This window comes from Bolinopsis microptera, chromosome 8, assembly GCF_026151205.1.
Source record: "Bolinopsis microptera isolate Bmic1 chromosome 8, MBARI_Bmic_1.0, whole genome shotgun sequence".
Taxonomy (NCBI): Eukaryota; Metazoa; Ctenophora; class Tentaculata; order Lobata; family Bolinopsidae; genus Bolinopsis; species Bolinopsis microptera.
Window position 1 is genome coordinate 3,223,570 of NC_087079.1, and position 16,273 is coordinate 3,239,842.

The window sequence follows — 16,273 nt, forward strand, 5'->3', positions numbered from 1 at the left end:
ATAATAATGCAATGGTGTTTAAAACACTACTGTGACACTAAATCAGTATATTCAGTATAGTTATATTCAGTATAATATATATTATGCTCGGTAGTGTGCAAAGAACTATACAGAGGCCCCAATACTAAGATTAAAATTAAATGTAATACCGACAAAACAAAACTACCTGACCCGTACATCTTCCGTATTAAAGGGTCGTAGAACGGTTCAAACAGGTACTGAATCTCAGGGTTACTGTCGAATAGTTGGCCCAGAAAGGAGGAGCCGGTTCTGAATGAGCTGAGCAGGAGGATTATCTTCTTGTTCGGGTCTAGGGTTAGGTTAAATGCTGGGTCTGAAGATCTGTGGTAGTGCTGTATTTCTGGGTCTGAAGATCTGTGGTAGTGCTGTATTTCTGGGTCTGAAGATCTGTGATTATCCTGTATTTTTAGATCTGGATTTCTAACTGGTTGATTGTGAGAGTCTCTCCTTGTAAAGTCAATAAGAGAGCTGAACAGCGACTGTTTTACTGACAAATGTTGTGTAGAGTTTGAGGGATTGTTAATATCCATAACAAATAACAGGGGTAGTAGGCCTAGTAGTACTAGGAATACAAGTGTTAATATGATGACATTGTTACCCCTCCTCATTATATCTGAAGTCATGTTGGAGACAGGAGACAACCCTAAACGTTGTCAGGGCACAGTCACAGAACTAGTCAACAAAATCCTGATTTTACTCTGATCTTAACTAAGAGAGCGTATCACTCAAGCGAAAATCACGAAAAGTACAGCTTTAGAAACTCACTTAGCTTAAATAACAAAAAACAAGGTACAAACAATAGGAATACAGTCACATAAAATAACAGAGCTACACGGTTCACATAAAACACATTAGCTCTGTACTCAGCTCACTAGAATATACGTTATATTAAGCGTCTGTAATAATGATGTGTTCTGCTGGACTAAATATATGGTATTGTATGTCGGAGAGGTAGATAGCATGGCCCGAGTTGGCGTTAGGGTAATGACTGCCTGGTGAATATGATGATGTGTATAAAACCGCACTTTTACTGTGTTGAACTGTGTTAAACTGAAGCTTTAAACAACTTAATTAAACAACCAAATTAATCGTGGGAATTGTCATGCTATGGAAGGTCCTAGAAGCATTAGCGATCAGGGTGAATCGAGTCAACATACAAAAGTTTTAGTTTTGTTAAATCGGTACTGTTTAGCTGTGTTTTTAGCTGTCATGGTAACATTGTTGTATTTCAGTGTGATAACATATTTGTGAACGGAACCATTGGCTACCTAAAGATCGGAGATTTGGGTCTTGCTAAACTTCGTCGACTCAGCTACGCTAAATCTGTCATAGGTGAGTGAGGGTGATATTTTGTTACGTGGTGTGACGTCATTTCACGTGGTGTGACTTCATGTCACGTGGTGTGACGTCATGTCACGTGGTGTGGCGGCATGTCACGTGGTGTGACGTCAAGCCACGTGCTGAATTTGGTTAACATTTTACATTTTATTATGCTTATTGCTTATAATAGTGCATACTAATCCCAAAAATACATGTATGGATGTATGAATTAAGGTTCACAACTTGGGATTGTTGTACTCCAATCTTACAAGTACTCCAATGTTACAAGTACATCAAGTACTCAAATTATCGTACAACAAGGTATTGGATAATCCATGCAATGTCAAATACATTCACCTCTCTCCGTACGTGTTAAAAATGCTGCGGTCTAACTTTAATTGTAAAATTGTTGTACCATAAGCTGTGAGAAGTGTGTATTTAATATGATTTGTTATTTAAGGTGAGGTAACTTTATACAAGTTAAGCAACTTTACATTAGTTAAATAACTTAATATATACATTATTAATGGCGGAATGTAACTTACAGACTACTGCTGCAGTGACACTATATATATCCTAGGGTTTCCTGTGTATGATATACTTTACTTTCACTTGGCTTTGCTTTGAAAATCGTTTTGGTCTGTCTGACTCAAGCTGGCAACGCATTCTACACAGGGGTCGACCGAGGGCAGGATTTTCGACCGAGGCCGAGGCCGAGGAAAATACAGTTAGTTAAGACCGAGGCCGAGGACAACCGAGGTTTCTTTTTTTGACCGAGGCCGAGGCCGAGGCCGAGGAGTGCAAATTTTGACCGAGGCCGAGGCCGAGGAATTTTGGCAGAAAAATTGTTGGGAAAAAGGGCATTGTTTATTAGGAAAAGCGCACTGTACCTAATCAGATTGTACTGTGTACTATACTGTGTACACACGTTACAATCATTATGAAGGGGCAAGTTCGCCAAGAGTCAGGAGTGGGCATGCTAATAAGCAGAGCTATCCGAGGTACCGCGACAATTGACCCCCCGACAATTGACCCCCGACAATTGACCCCCCGACAATTGACCCCCCGACAATTGACCCCTATGTAATTACACTGGGGTCAATTGTCGCGAAATCTAGGGTTTAGTACGACAATTGACCCCCCGACAATTGACCCCCCATGTAATTACACTGGGGTCAATTGATCAGGTCCTGGGTCAGGGTTAGGGTTAGGGTTAGGGTCCTGGGTCAGGGTTAGGGTTAGGGTTAGGGTTACGGTTACGGTTAGGGTCCTGGGTCAGGGTCAGGGTCAGGGTCAGGGTCAGGGTCCTGGGTCCTGGGTCCTGGGTCCTGGGTCCTGGGTCCTGGGTCTTGGGTCCTGGGTCCTGGGTCAGGGTCAAGGTCAGCCGTGGGTCAATTGTCGGGGGGTAAATTGTCGGGGGTCAATTGTCGGGGGGTCAATTGTCGGGGGGTCAATTGTCGCCCACCCCTATCCGAACCTTGCTGAGTGTTCAAGGAAATATCTATCTGCGCCGGTGAGCTCAGCAGCACCAGAGAGATTGTTTTCTACAGCAGGGCACATCCTGAAGTTAAATCGCCTCAGCCTTAAGCCAACAAACTTTGAGGGGTGCTTGTTTCTCAAAAAGAACATCGGAACATTTGGGGACGACTTCGGCCCCTGTCCAAATGAATTTGAAGCCCCAAATAAAGAGGACTGTCCCCCTTCTTCTGAGCTGTGCACAGAAGATTATTCTGATTCAGAGTGCTCAGATATTGTCATTTCATCAGACGATGAATCTTAGACTATGATATTTTTAGTTTTGTGTCCTGGTCAATTGGTCGTTTTATTTTCAATTTTACAAATTCGTTTACATTAACCTCACAAACCTTACAAAAATCCTCGGTCAAATCCTCGGTAAAATCGTCAAATTTCGCCGAGGCCGAGGAATTTCGAATCTATTTTTGACCGAGGCCGAGGCGAACCGAGGAATTGTCCTCCTGACCGAGGCCGAGGCCGAGGCCGAGGAAAAATCGCCATTCCTCGGTAAAACCGAGGCCGAGGCCGAGGACTCGGTCGACCCTTGATTCTACAGAAGCATTGTTCTATATAGGGGGGGGTGTCACGTCCGTCTATGTCCGCTTGTCTCATAAAATCCAAAAAGGACAGGACATAGGCGGACATAGGCGGACATAGACGGACATAGGCGGACATAGACGGACATAGACGGACATAGGCGGACATAGACGGACATAGGCGGACATAGGCGGACATTAATGGACACCTAAATTGCTAAATAAAATGTTCAATTTTTGCTGTTATAGGGGGATCATGTTTTTTGTCCGTTCGGTACCCTATATTTTCAAAACGGACAAAAAATAGAGCGGACAAAAACGGACAAAAATGGACAAAAACGGACAAAAATGGAAATAACATTTAGATGCTTCCTCCTCCTACTCTACCTCCTCCTCCCCTGGGTCTTCCTGATTTTCCTCAGTCCTCTTCCTCCTCCCCTCCTCAGTCCTCTTCCTACTCCTCCTCCTCGTCCTCAGTCCTCCTCATCAGTCCTCAACAGTCCTCCTCCTCCCCAGTCCTCCTCCTCCTCCTGAGTCCTCCTCCTGGGTTCTTCTCCTCCTCTTCGTCCTCCTCCTCTTCCTCCTCAGTCCTCAGTCCTCCTCCTCATCCTTCTCCTCAGTCCTCCATCCTCCTCCTCAGTCCTCCCCCAGTCCCCCTCCTCCTCCTCCTCTTCAGTCCTCCTCCTCCTCCTCCTTTTCAGTCCTCCTCAGTCCTCCTCCTCCTCCTCCTCCTCTTCCCACTCAGTCATCCTCCTCAGCCATCCTCCTCAGTCCTCCTCAGTCCTCCTCCTCAGTCCTCCTCCTTCTGGGTCCTCCTCCTCCTCTTCATCCTCCTCCTCTTCCTCCTCGGTCCTCAGTCCTCCTCCTCCTGGGTCCTCCTCCTCATCCTTCTCATCAGTCCTCCTCCTCCCCAGTCCTCTCCCAGTCCCCCTCCTTCTCCTCCTCCTATTCAGTCCTCCTCCTCCTCCTCCTCCTCAGTTCTCCTCAGTCCTCCTTCTCATTTCTCCTAAGTCCTCCTCCTGAGTCCTCCTCCTGAGTCCTCCTCCTCTTCCTTCTGAGTCCTCCTCCTCCCTCTCAGTCATCCTCCTCAGTCATCCTCCTCAGCCATCCTCCCCAGCCATCCTCCTCAGCCATCCTCCTCAGTACTCCTCAGTCCTCCTCCTTCTCAGTAATCGTCAGTCCTCCTCCTCAGTCCTCCTCAGTCCTCCTCCTCCACCTGAGTCCTCCTCCTCCTCCTCCTCCTCCTGGGTCCGCCTGGGTCTTCCTGATCCTCCCCAGTCCTCTTCCTCCTCCCCTCCTCAGTCCTCCTCCTACTCTTCCTCCTCGTCCTCAGTCCTCCTCATCAGTCCTCAAAATTTCTCCTCCTCCCCAGTCCTCCTCCTCCTCCAGGGGCCTTTTCCTGGGTCCTCCTCCTGGGTACGGTCCTCCTCCTCCTGGGTCCTCCTCCTCCTGGGTCCTCCTTCTCCTCCTCAGTCCTTCTCCTCCTCCTCCTCAGTCCTCTTCCTCCTCTTCCTCCTCCTCCTCCCTCTCAGTCATCCTCCTCAGCCATCCTCCTCAGCCATCCTCCTCAGTCCTCCTCAGTCCTCCTCCTGAGTCCTCCTCCTCCTCAGTCATCCTCCTCAGTTCTCCTCCTCCTCCTCCTAGGTCCTCCTTTTGGGTCCTCCTCCTCCTCCTGGGTCTTCCTGATCCTCCCCAGTCCTCTTCCTCCTCCCCTCCTCAGTCCTCCTCCTACTCTTCCTCCTCGTCCTCAGTCCTCCTCATCAGTCCTCAAAATTTCTCCTCCTTCCCAGTCCTCCTCCTCCTCCAGGGGCCTTTTCCTGGGTCCTCCTCCTGGGTCCTCCTCCTCCTGGGTCCTCCTCCTCCTGGGTCCTCCTCCTCTTCATCCTCCTCCTCTTCCTCCTCGGTCCTCAGTCCTCCTCCTCCTGGGTCCTCCTCCCCATCCTTCTCATCAGTCCTCCTCCTCCCCAGTCCTCTCCCAGTCCCCCTCCTTCTCCTCCTCCTATTCAGTCCTCCTCCTCCTCCTCCTCCTCAGTTCTCCTCAGTCCTCCTTCTCATTTCTCCTAAGTCCTCCTCCTGAGTCCTCCTCCTGAGTCCTCCTCCTCTTCCTTCTGAGTCCTCCTCCTGAGTCCTCCTCCTCCCTCTCAGTCATCCTCCTCAGTCATCCTCCTCAGCCATCCTCCCCAGCCATCCTCCTCAGTACTCCTCAGTCCTCCTCCTTCTCAGTAATCGTCAGTCCTCCTCCTCAGTCCTCCTCAGTCCTCCTCCTCCTCCTGAGTCCTCCTCCTCCTCCTCCTCCTCCTGGGTCTTCCTGGGTCTTCCTGATCCTCCCCAGTCCTCTTCCTCCTCCCCTCCTCAGTCCTCCTCCTACTCTTCCTCCTCGTCCTCAGTCCTCCTCATCAGTCCTCAAAATTTCTCCTCCTCCCCAGTCCTCCTCCTCCTCCAGGGGCCTTTTCCTGGGTCCTCCTCCTGGGTCCTCCTCCTCCTGGGTCCTCCTCCTCCTGGGTCCTCCTCCTCCTCAGTCATCCTCCTCAGTTCTCCTCCTCCTCCTCCTAGGTCCTCCTTTCGGGTCCTCCTCCTCCTCCTCCTCCTGGGTCTTCCTGATCCTTCTCCTCCCTCTCAGTCATCCTCCTCAGTCATCCTCCTCAGTCATCTTCCTCAGCCATCCTCCACAGCCATCCTTCTCAGCCATCCTCCTCAATACTCTTCAGTACTCTTCAGTACTCTTCAGTCCTCAAATTGTTTGTCCGCTAATGTCCACAAATGTCCGCTAATGTCCACCAATATCCATCCAAGTCCGCCAATGTCCGTCCGGGTCCGCCAATGTCCGTCCGAGTCCGCCAATGTCCGTCCGAGTCCGCCAATGTCCGTCTGAGTCCGCCAATGTCCGTCCGTGTCCGCCAATGTCCCAAAAAACACGTCCGTTGTCTCATAGAATCCAAAAAGGACAGAACATAGGCGGACATAGACGGACATGACACCCCCCCCCCTATATAATATAAGAGAAGCTGTTTCTGAAACTATCACAATTCGGTATGAAATGTGCTGGTTACATAACATAACATGTAGATATAATGTAGATTGTAGATATAGCACGATAGGTTGACGTAACCTCTTTCCATAAAGACCAAAGATAAATCGAGCAGCATTGTTCTGAATCTTTTGTAAGATTATTTTTTGTTAGACCATTATCCCACATCCAGAAAGTTTTATATTTCCTCCAAGATGCGTTTTTTTCTAAATTCTGTGGCCCGCTTGCTTCGCTCGCAAGTTTGGGGAGGGGGCTGTCGGCGAGCGAAGCGAGTCGACGTGTCCAATCCAGCTGCGCAGCGAGCGAAGCAAGCAAGCTGTGGCAGGGGTCTGGGGGCGCAGCCCCCAGAAGGGTCCAGGGGCGGAGCCCCTTGGCGGGGGCTAGGGGGCGCAGCCCCCCGGAAATTTTTTGCGAAATAGGGTGTTTTAGACGGCATTTGGCATTAAAGAAATTTGTAGGACAGCAATAAACTGGGATTGAAAAGAATCAAGTACTCACGTAAATTTGGTAACTTCACAACAGCAATCTGCATTCTCCAATCAGAATATTTCACTGTGTTCCAAAACTGACAGTATGTTCCTCTTTGATTTTTATACAATCGAAACATTTTCTTCAAAAATTTCCTCAATTAATTTGTTTTTATTCCAAAAAAATATTTCGAAATTTAGGAGTAACTTCTTAATTTCCTCTTAATTTCCTCTTTTTCTACCGTTTTTCCTCCCAAAAAAAAAATTTCCTCCAAGGCTGCCTTGCAAGATGGCGTGTTTCTGGATGTGGGACCATTATAGACTGAGTTGCAGTAGTCTAAGAAACAGAGAATGTTGGAGTGAACTAACTGAACTTTTAGGTCATGGGAAAGCTTCGGACCGCTTTTTGCTAAGTCTCTTCGGTTTAAATAACGTACTTGGGAGACATAATTTATTTGAGAGTCCAGGTTAATTTGGAGATCAAAAAGGAATCCTAAGGTTCTTGGCGCTCCTAACGGGACTGACTGAGAATATATTATATTTAAGTTACGTGTACTTAATACTTAAAAGATTTGTTAATATGTTAAATTATATATTGGTTGTAAGTGATACGTTATAACTTATATAATATAAAGTGACAAACTGTATAACATTACATTGTATCATTATATAAGTTGTGTGCTAATAATATAACGTGTGTTTGTCAATACAACGAGTAGCATGACAGGTGTGTAACAATGATTTTACTGTACACTGTGTAAGTTTCATAGATAGTATAGTGTGTGCTACATGTTGTTGAATGTTGTAACATGTAAGTTCATGTTTGTAGTGTGCTGTGTAGCGTGAAGTTATGTCACGTGATGTGACGTCATTTCACGTGGTGTGACGTCATTTCACGTGGCATGAGTGTAGTGTGCTGTAATGAAGTTTTGATATTTAGTTATTTGTTTTAGGGAAAGATTAGACTTGGGCGTTGTTTTAACTATCCCTGGTTTAGAACTTGAATTTAATATTGAATAATTCTAATATTAAGAATTAATTAAGTTGCTGTATTACCCAAACCACGAAAATGTAGAAATATGTTGAGTGTATACGTGATCAGATAATACTACTGCTTTCTGATTTGTCTGCAGTAAAGGAGGACGATAAATAAAACGTTCCTGGATATTTGTGAATAAAATGTTGCGCTCCTTGAAATCTGATAAAAGTCTGATTACATTACATGATATTGTTTCTCGTGTTATTTCACATCTAAATCAAATTATTCTTTCCTATTAGGACTTATAATACATTATATGTATGTATATCGTATTATTTCATTCTTGTCATGTAATGGAATATGAGATGTAAAACGTATGTGCGCTCTAACAATATGTATAAACAGTATAATCGTAATCATGTCTTTCCTCGAACTGTTTTTAATGTAATTTCACACGAATGCTGCAAGAAAGGTGTAACCAAATTGAATGTCATGATCACGTGATTTGGTAATAACTCTGATTTTACTGTGTGGCACTTGTAATGATGGTTTAAAAAGCTTTTGATAATTACTTAATGACTGTTCACTAATATAATGCTCAAAACAAGGTCAGGCAAAACAAGGTTCAATTTAAGTACGGTTCAATTATAAGTACGGTTCTAATTAACTAATTTGGTGCAGGATTAGCTGACCAGTAATCGTGCCTTGAGAAAGGTTTAGTGTCCGACATAAAATGTCCGACAAAACATTAATGCAGACTGCAGAGCATATATTGTAAGCAGTCATCGTTTGCTTCAGATTCGTAGATTATTTGTAATTTAGGGTTCGAACAACGAAAACGAGAGTAATAAAGAGGGTTACAAGATATTAAACTATATCGCATTAACTTTAATCTTCACTAAAGCTCTACCAGCTTTATGAAAAACTATAACTTTACTTGCACATTAATTTGCCCTTATTAACCCACATTCCACAAGCTTGTCACAAACCACGTCTAGACCTCGTGAGTTCCCGGCTGTGAGTCTTAACTGGGGGATTTGTAGCACATCGGGAGGAAGATGTGTTTTACGCATCGGTGGCTCTGAGTCTTAACTGGGGGATTTGTAACACATCGGGAGGAAGATGTGTTTTACGCATCGGTGGTTGAGTCACACCCTGGTTTCTAGAAGAATTATTCTATCAGTTGCTAATAATATTATAAATCTTTAATATTAAACTTAACTAATATTAAACTTCTAATGCAGTGTTTTAATGAAGTTAAACCAATTGTGTCATTTATTATCAATGACTCACTTGTCACTGGAAAATTTCCGTCAGTCCTAAAGAGTGCTCTTGTCAGACCAGCCATCAAAGATGATAAAGGAGATGTCAATAGCTTCAACAACTATAGACCGATTAGTAACTTACCTTTCCTCTCGAAACTCATTGAAAAGAGCGTCCAGAAACAGATGACCAAACATCTTGACTATCACAATCTTCATGCTGAGCATCAAAGTGGTTATAGGTCAAATCATAGCTGCGAAACTGCGACCCTTACCATCTACAATGATCTTCTTTGTATCAGTGACATGAAAAGTAAGGTTATCCTCCTCCTTTTGGACCTCAGTGCTGCTTTTGATACTGTAAATCATCACTTGCTCCTAAAAAAACTAAAAAAGGACTTTGGTTTTGAAGGTACTGTTCTCGAATGGTTTACATCATACCTTAATAACAGATCCTTCACAGTAACTATTGATAAATCAAGATCAAAGAGATGCTTCCTTAGAATTGGAGTCCCGCAAGGTTCAATTCTAGGTCCAATTCTGTTTATACTTTACACAAAGGAGCTCAATCAGATCGCAAAGAGACATGGATTTAACATCCACATGTACGCAGATGACACTCAACTGTACATTGAGTTTAACCCACTATTTCGAGATCTCTCAACAATCGAAGAGAGAATAACAAATTGTTTTGAAGATATTAAGACCTGGATGACCCAAAATAAACTCAAACTGAACCAAAACAAAACAGAAGCTCTTGTAGTACAGACCAAGAACAGTTACTCTTCATGTCCAGTCGATTCAATACAGTTTGACAATGCAGCTGACCCTGTGGATGCATCCCGCACAGTGAAAAGTTTAGGTGTCCTATTTGATCAATTCCTAACATTTGAAGACCAAATAAATTCAATTATCAGTTGCTGCAACATCCATCTGAGAAACCTTCGAGTTATAGGCTCAAAGCTTAACTATGATCTAAAAAGACAGCTCATTCACTGCTTGATCTTTTCAAAAGTAGACTACTGCAATGGACTCTTATACGGTTTACCTGATCTTCTAATAAAGAAACTCCAGAAGGTACAAAATTCCTGTGTTCGATTCTTGTTTGGTTGGAAAGCTATCAAAAAATGGGACAGTGTCACTCCATTCCTGAAAAAAGCCCATTTTCTTCCGATACGACAACGAATAGAGTATAAGATTGCTCTAACCGTGTTCAAATGCATTAACAACATAGCGCCGGAGTATATCATCAAATGTATTGACATCAAAAGTCAACCTGTACGTGTACTAAGAACTGAAGAAGACTATTTCCTCCTAAATGTTCCTCCTATTTCAAACTATAGTAAAACCGAGAGAAGTTTCAGCTACTGCGGACCCTCTGTTTGGAATAAGCTTCCTTATCAATTGAGAACACTAACCGATATCGTCTTATTTAAAAAGAAACTAAAAACTCATCTCTTTGAAAACGTATTTGTATAAGTATCATGTATTACCTTTCTCATAAAATCCATACTTCATAAAAATAAGTTCTTATGTACATGTTACTCATGAGTCGCTTTAGATGGTTTGAACTGAATCTTTGGGTTTTGAGTTCTTTATGGCTATAAAGCGATGTATAAATTCCTACTTATTATTATTATTATTAACTTAATAATACTACAAAATATTCACCGCGTACAATATGATTCATATCATTTTGTTCATAAAAAGGTGCATGTGCAGTAAGAATTGCTCTTTTGCAAGCAACAGGTTACAGTTATTTTTACCCATGTCAGTAATTCCTTATCTCACAGTACTAAGTAATAAGTTTATTGTGTTTCAATACTCATAATAACATGATTAATTCAGGTACGCCCGAGTTCATGGCCCCGGAAATGTACAACGAGAAGTACAATGAAGCAGTGGATGTGTACGCTTTTGGAATGTGTGTGTTAGAGATAGTAACCAACCAGTACCCCTACATGGAGTGTCAGAATGCAGCGCAGATCTACAAGAAAGTTACTAATGTGAGTATACTAGAGTTACTAATTAGTAACTAAAGTTACTAATGTGAGTATACTAGATTACTAGATATAGATACTTGTGAACTGTATTTGTTTTGACACGTGATAGTGGTTATGGGGTTTGGTACGTCAATACTCGAAGCTGATTGGTTTGTAACGTGTCAGGAAATATGATTCACCTCCCTTCCAGTGGCCAGTGCCCATATCTATGTTTAATGTAGATGTGGAAAAAGGCGTGAAATATTTGGCTGTCTGCCAAAAAAAGCTATTTTTAACGTAGATCTACAAGTCATCAACCTTAGGAATTTGGTAACTAGAGTAGTATGTTTGATATAAAATATTTATTTGGCTTCCATATTTGTGTACCAAATTACATAATCAATCTACTAATATATATCTGTAAGACACAGCTTGGGAATCGCCTGCCGGAATGTTGTAATTTTAACTATTTTACGAGTGTAACAACACACCAGGGTGTAAAGCCTAACTCGCTGGAGGAAGTGACAGATCTAAACTTACGGAGGATAATTGACATGTGTCTCAAACAAGTCGCTCAGGACAGGTTTGTGCTACTATTATTGTCTTCTAGCGGTAATCTTTTTTAGTACTTTCAATATTACTATTATATAACAAATAGATTGAGAACACATAGTTTGTTAACCTGAATATTATGATGTTGTTGGTTACAATGGGAGTTCAACTATTTCATTTGTTGAAAAGAGCAAGTGTATTCTTCGTCGCAACAACATGATAATCAGAAATTTCGAAATTCAATATTTTTCCGGAAGTTAAATATTTGCTAAATACGCTCGTTTCCGTGAATTTTCGGCACAAGCATTAAAATGCACACGTACAACAAGTATTAAATTAACACGTATTTTATAGTATAGCTTTATAATGATTCTAGTTAAGTTGTTTATTAATACAGGGTGGGCCAAAAGTCAGTGTGCAAACGTTGGCTTTCGCATTTATTTGTCACATAATCACCCAGTCAATTTTGTTAACGAGATACACTAAATGCTTGATAACTTCGTCATTTCTAATACTTACTTTAATTTAGTTTTTTTCAGATCAGATGCAACATTTAATAATCTACCGTCTCTAAAAAAATATTAGGCGTCCAGCATGTTCAGAGAGAACAATATAGGTGTTTTAATATCGAATGACTAAAATAATCTAATTTCCAAATTTGGCGACGGAATCTTCGAACAAGTAGGTACAGTATGCCGTCTGCAAAGCAACAACTCTAAAATATAAAACACGGCGGAAGTATAAGACCCAATGCTCCAACGTTTGCACACTGACTTTTGCCCCCCCCCCCCCCCCCCTGTATAATCTGGATATGTCGATAAGATAAAAATATATAATAAGTACGTCATAAGACCATTGTAGATATTAAATATTACCAAAATTGTCACATCAATATCTCAACTCAGGACTACTATAAAAGAATTATACGAACAAGACTTCTTTGTGGAACTAGATGTAAAAGTGGCAGTAATCAACAAAGTTACTGAAAAATCAGATGTCAGCGATAAGAACGACCAAAAGTTCCAGTTACAGATTGAACTTCACAAGGTACGGTAGATTTTGATTGTATTTTGTTTAATTGTATTAAGTTATGTTTTTCTCATGGTCATTTTTAGAAACTATTTTATTATTCATGTAAACTAGCAAACTGCTTAAAGTATAGTGTTAGAGTGTAGACGTCCGTAGGATTTGAAAATCCACTGCTGTGATGTTTTCTTCTTCTGGACCAAAGTATAATATGTAGAGACATTCTTTTTATCTTTTCTGTGGGATAGAAAGTTCTGTCTTACCGACTACTGCATACGCCGTGCTGACTAACGGAAAGTACGATCTTGAAGAATTTGAAGTTACTATCATCTGACAAATTTGACAAAGGAGCAGAACTCTGCATCCTACAAAAGCAAAAACTCAGAGCCCTCATTCAGTACACTTGCCTTGGGGCTTGTCAACAAGTGTTAGAGAGTCGGCGAACACTACTTGTTCCTGATTCTAGTCAAAGCAACATTCATTACCCGAAGTACGTCTCTTCTCTACAGTGCGGGATGGAAAAGATTGAAAGGATTTTATTATCAGTGTATATGTATAGTATATAGTATTTATGTCGACTTTTTCTCAAGGTGTAATTTTTGTATCCAAACATTTTATTTAAACCCATTCTCTACTCCGCATGTCTAATAGAAGAAAACCTACTTAATTAAATTTGATATCAGTTCAAAAATTCCTTTTTACTGAAAGTTTTCCTTGATTATTTATTATTATGCGGAAAACCCACATAAGTACAATATACATGTAAATACTACACAGTGTATCAATATTCGTTCTTATCTCTTACATCTGTTCTATGGGGGCTGTGATAACCATTTCATACTTTGAAAAGAGTAACTCATTAACTTGCTGCAGGTCAATATCGCCACTACAAACGTACGGAACGATGAAAAGCGAGACCCGTGGAGAAAATACCAGTGTATAATTGACCTTGATAGGGAAATACCGCTCAATATTGCTGATGAGATGGTAAGTTGATAATATAAATAATAATAATGTTATGTAGTTGTACAGGTTTCCTCATAAGTCAAAATCCATGCACTGCTAAATGTAAAGTAGTATGATATACTAGATGTACTACTATAAATACAGTATGTAATCGTTTTCTCCAGATCTTGCCGGCTGCAAGCTTTTTTAAAGGTTACTCTAAAGGAAGAGTTGTCGGGATGGCACTCAATTAGCTCAAATTATGATGACGCATTGTAGTAACGCGCGAAGCTGTTGCAGTGTCCAAAAAATGTATTTTTAGCGCGAACGTACGTTTTTATTTGCGCGCAGCCATTCAGATTTATTCGATCATCTAGCTATCCTAAGTAATGCGCGCGTTATATGTGTACAATCTGCCGGAAATAGCATCGTTTGGTAATCGTACAGTGTACATGTAAACAAATTAAAGGTTTATTCATACGTTATGTTTCAGTTCCAAGAAAAAATATTCAAGAACGAGGAGATGAAACAGGAGGTAGCTAAACAGATTGACGAACAGATCAAAAAGTAAGATTTGGAGATTCGGTGTGCCCGACATTTATTTACCAGCAATTAAAATTTATGGCGTTCCTTGACATTCTAGTTTACAATCAAGGAGTGTTTTATCTCTACGGTACACTGGATTATTCACTTAATTAATCTCCCATTTTAACATGCATGATATTACATGCATGATATTTCAAGTGATATTATTTTCAAGTGATAACTATAAATGTGTATTGTTGACTGATGACTGTAGTAACAACCTCCTCCCCAGTTTCAGAGAGCAAGAAAGAGAAGAAGGCCGACAACACGAGCAAGTGCCGGTCAAAGCTGCAGTTCCTGAGAGTCTCACAGTGGAGAACACTCAGGCAAGGGAAGGGGAGAAGAAACCGGAGGAGTCAGTGAGGAGTGCTCCCAGTTCTACCAGTATCACTAAAGAGCAACCTCATGAGGACAACACTGCCAACAGGGTTAGTAACCATGGGTAACACGGTTACCAAACATTCTAGGGAGTAAAAGTGCTTTCTAGGAATTATTACTGTCTGTAAGTTTTTATTTATTAGGTCTGTAAGTTTTTATTTATTAGTTGGTGGGCCACAATGAAAATACATTTAATATCGCACAAATTAAGGTTTCAAAATTATTGTATAAGCAGGGGTTTTAATACCTGTGAACTTGTAAGAACTATTATTGGTCTCATATTAATGCTATATAATAATCTCATGTACAATTTTTCTCGTTTAATCCATCGACAAATTATCACTGTTTAGCTCATTAGCTGCTGTAATCTACATACTGTTCTGACGAAGTGTCATGTAATTGTTAAAGCCTTTTTTAAAATACATCCTTCTTACTTATTTTCCGGAAAACCTGGTACTTTTTGTAAAATGTCTCCCTATTTAGCTACAAGAAGATCACTGATAACGTAATCTACACACTGTTCTTCTTTCTCCCAATTCGCACTGAAACACTCGCACAACCAGTCACTCCACCACTGCTTCCACCGTACTGGCACTCTAACTTCCTCTCCAGCTCCAGTTGTACACGTCATTATTCTGTACCAGTCCATGTTTTCTGAACTGATGATATCGTGGAGATGAACTTTGTTGTTTGTGTAGTCCCTCGCTTCCTCCGAGAGTATGTGCCCTCCTACTACTAAACCCTCAGTAAGGATGAAGCCACATTCTCCTTTCCTGGTACAGTCATATGTAAGTGGATTCCCTGGATGTTTTATTCTGAAAACATATTTGTGCGGTTTTCTCAACCCCAATACGTTTTTGACGGATTTTACAACAGAAGACCCTTGAGACTGTATTATCTTTTCTCCGACCAAATGTATGGTGTGATAACTTGACGAGAGGTGTTCACTGTCCCTTATCATCGTCAGGAGCGTCATAAACTGGGCCTTTTTATCATTTTTACTGAAATCCAAAGCTGATATCAGCATATCTATGTAGCTTGTAGAAACTTTCTGTGGGTGCAATCTTTCTATGCTCTCTACAAATGCCACCAACTCCTCTGTACTGTGGCTGGTTGTGTAGGTTACCTTTGCCAATATTTCTATAACAGAATGCATGTTACTGATCCTACATTCAGTGATTAAGCGTTTGATATCAGCCAAACATTCACAGTCACCGTACATTGACAGCCATTCTTCTAGAACAAAATCAGAAATCGTTTTACGTGAAGTGTTTTTTACAATTTGATTTTTACAATCACAAGTTTGTGCTTTTGTAGCCGCTGTCGATAGTTTCAGGACCATCCTAAGATGACTGTTTGACATATCACTCATACCCGATAGTTTCTCCACCATCTCATAGTACAATTGTTCGTTTTGTTGTAAACAAAATGAAAACTTCATATTCTGTAAGAAGTACCTGGTGGGATCGTCTAGATGTTCCTGATTGGCTGTATGCTCAATAATTAGCTCCAGGAGAAGCTTTGAGTTGGAAGCTGTCAGATGCAGGAGGAGTTTTGACTGGTCATTCTTCAGTAGGTCGTAGTTTTCTCGTATGTATCGAGACAGGAATTGAGAGTTGTCCCTGAAACGTACCTTTAAAATCAGTGTCTCCATAAATCTGGTCACATTCCATTTAC

At 41.5% G+C, this 16,273-nt stretch overlaps 1 protein-coding gene across 1 annotated transcript; it reads left to right on the forward strand.

Annotated features, from left to right (window-relative positions):
* Positions 1-325: 325 nt before the first annotated feature.
* Positions 326-14,664, forward strand: LOC134819876 (uncharacterized). Its single transcript, XM_063830028.1, has 8 exons — positions 326-421; positions 1,254-1,353; positions 10,977-11,134; positions 11,605-11,693; positions 12,568-12,709; positions 13,562-13,675; positions 14,127-14,200; positions 14,451-14,664. Exons 1-8 carry the CDS (start codon positions 326-328, stop codon positions 14,662-14,664), a joined length of 987 nt encoding a protein of 328 aa, XP_063686098.1.
* Positions 14,665-16,273: the final 1,609 nt, after the last annotated feature.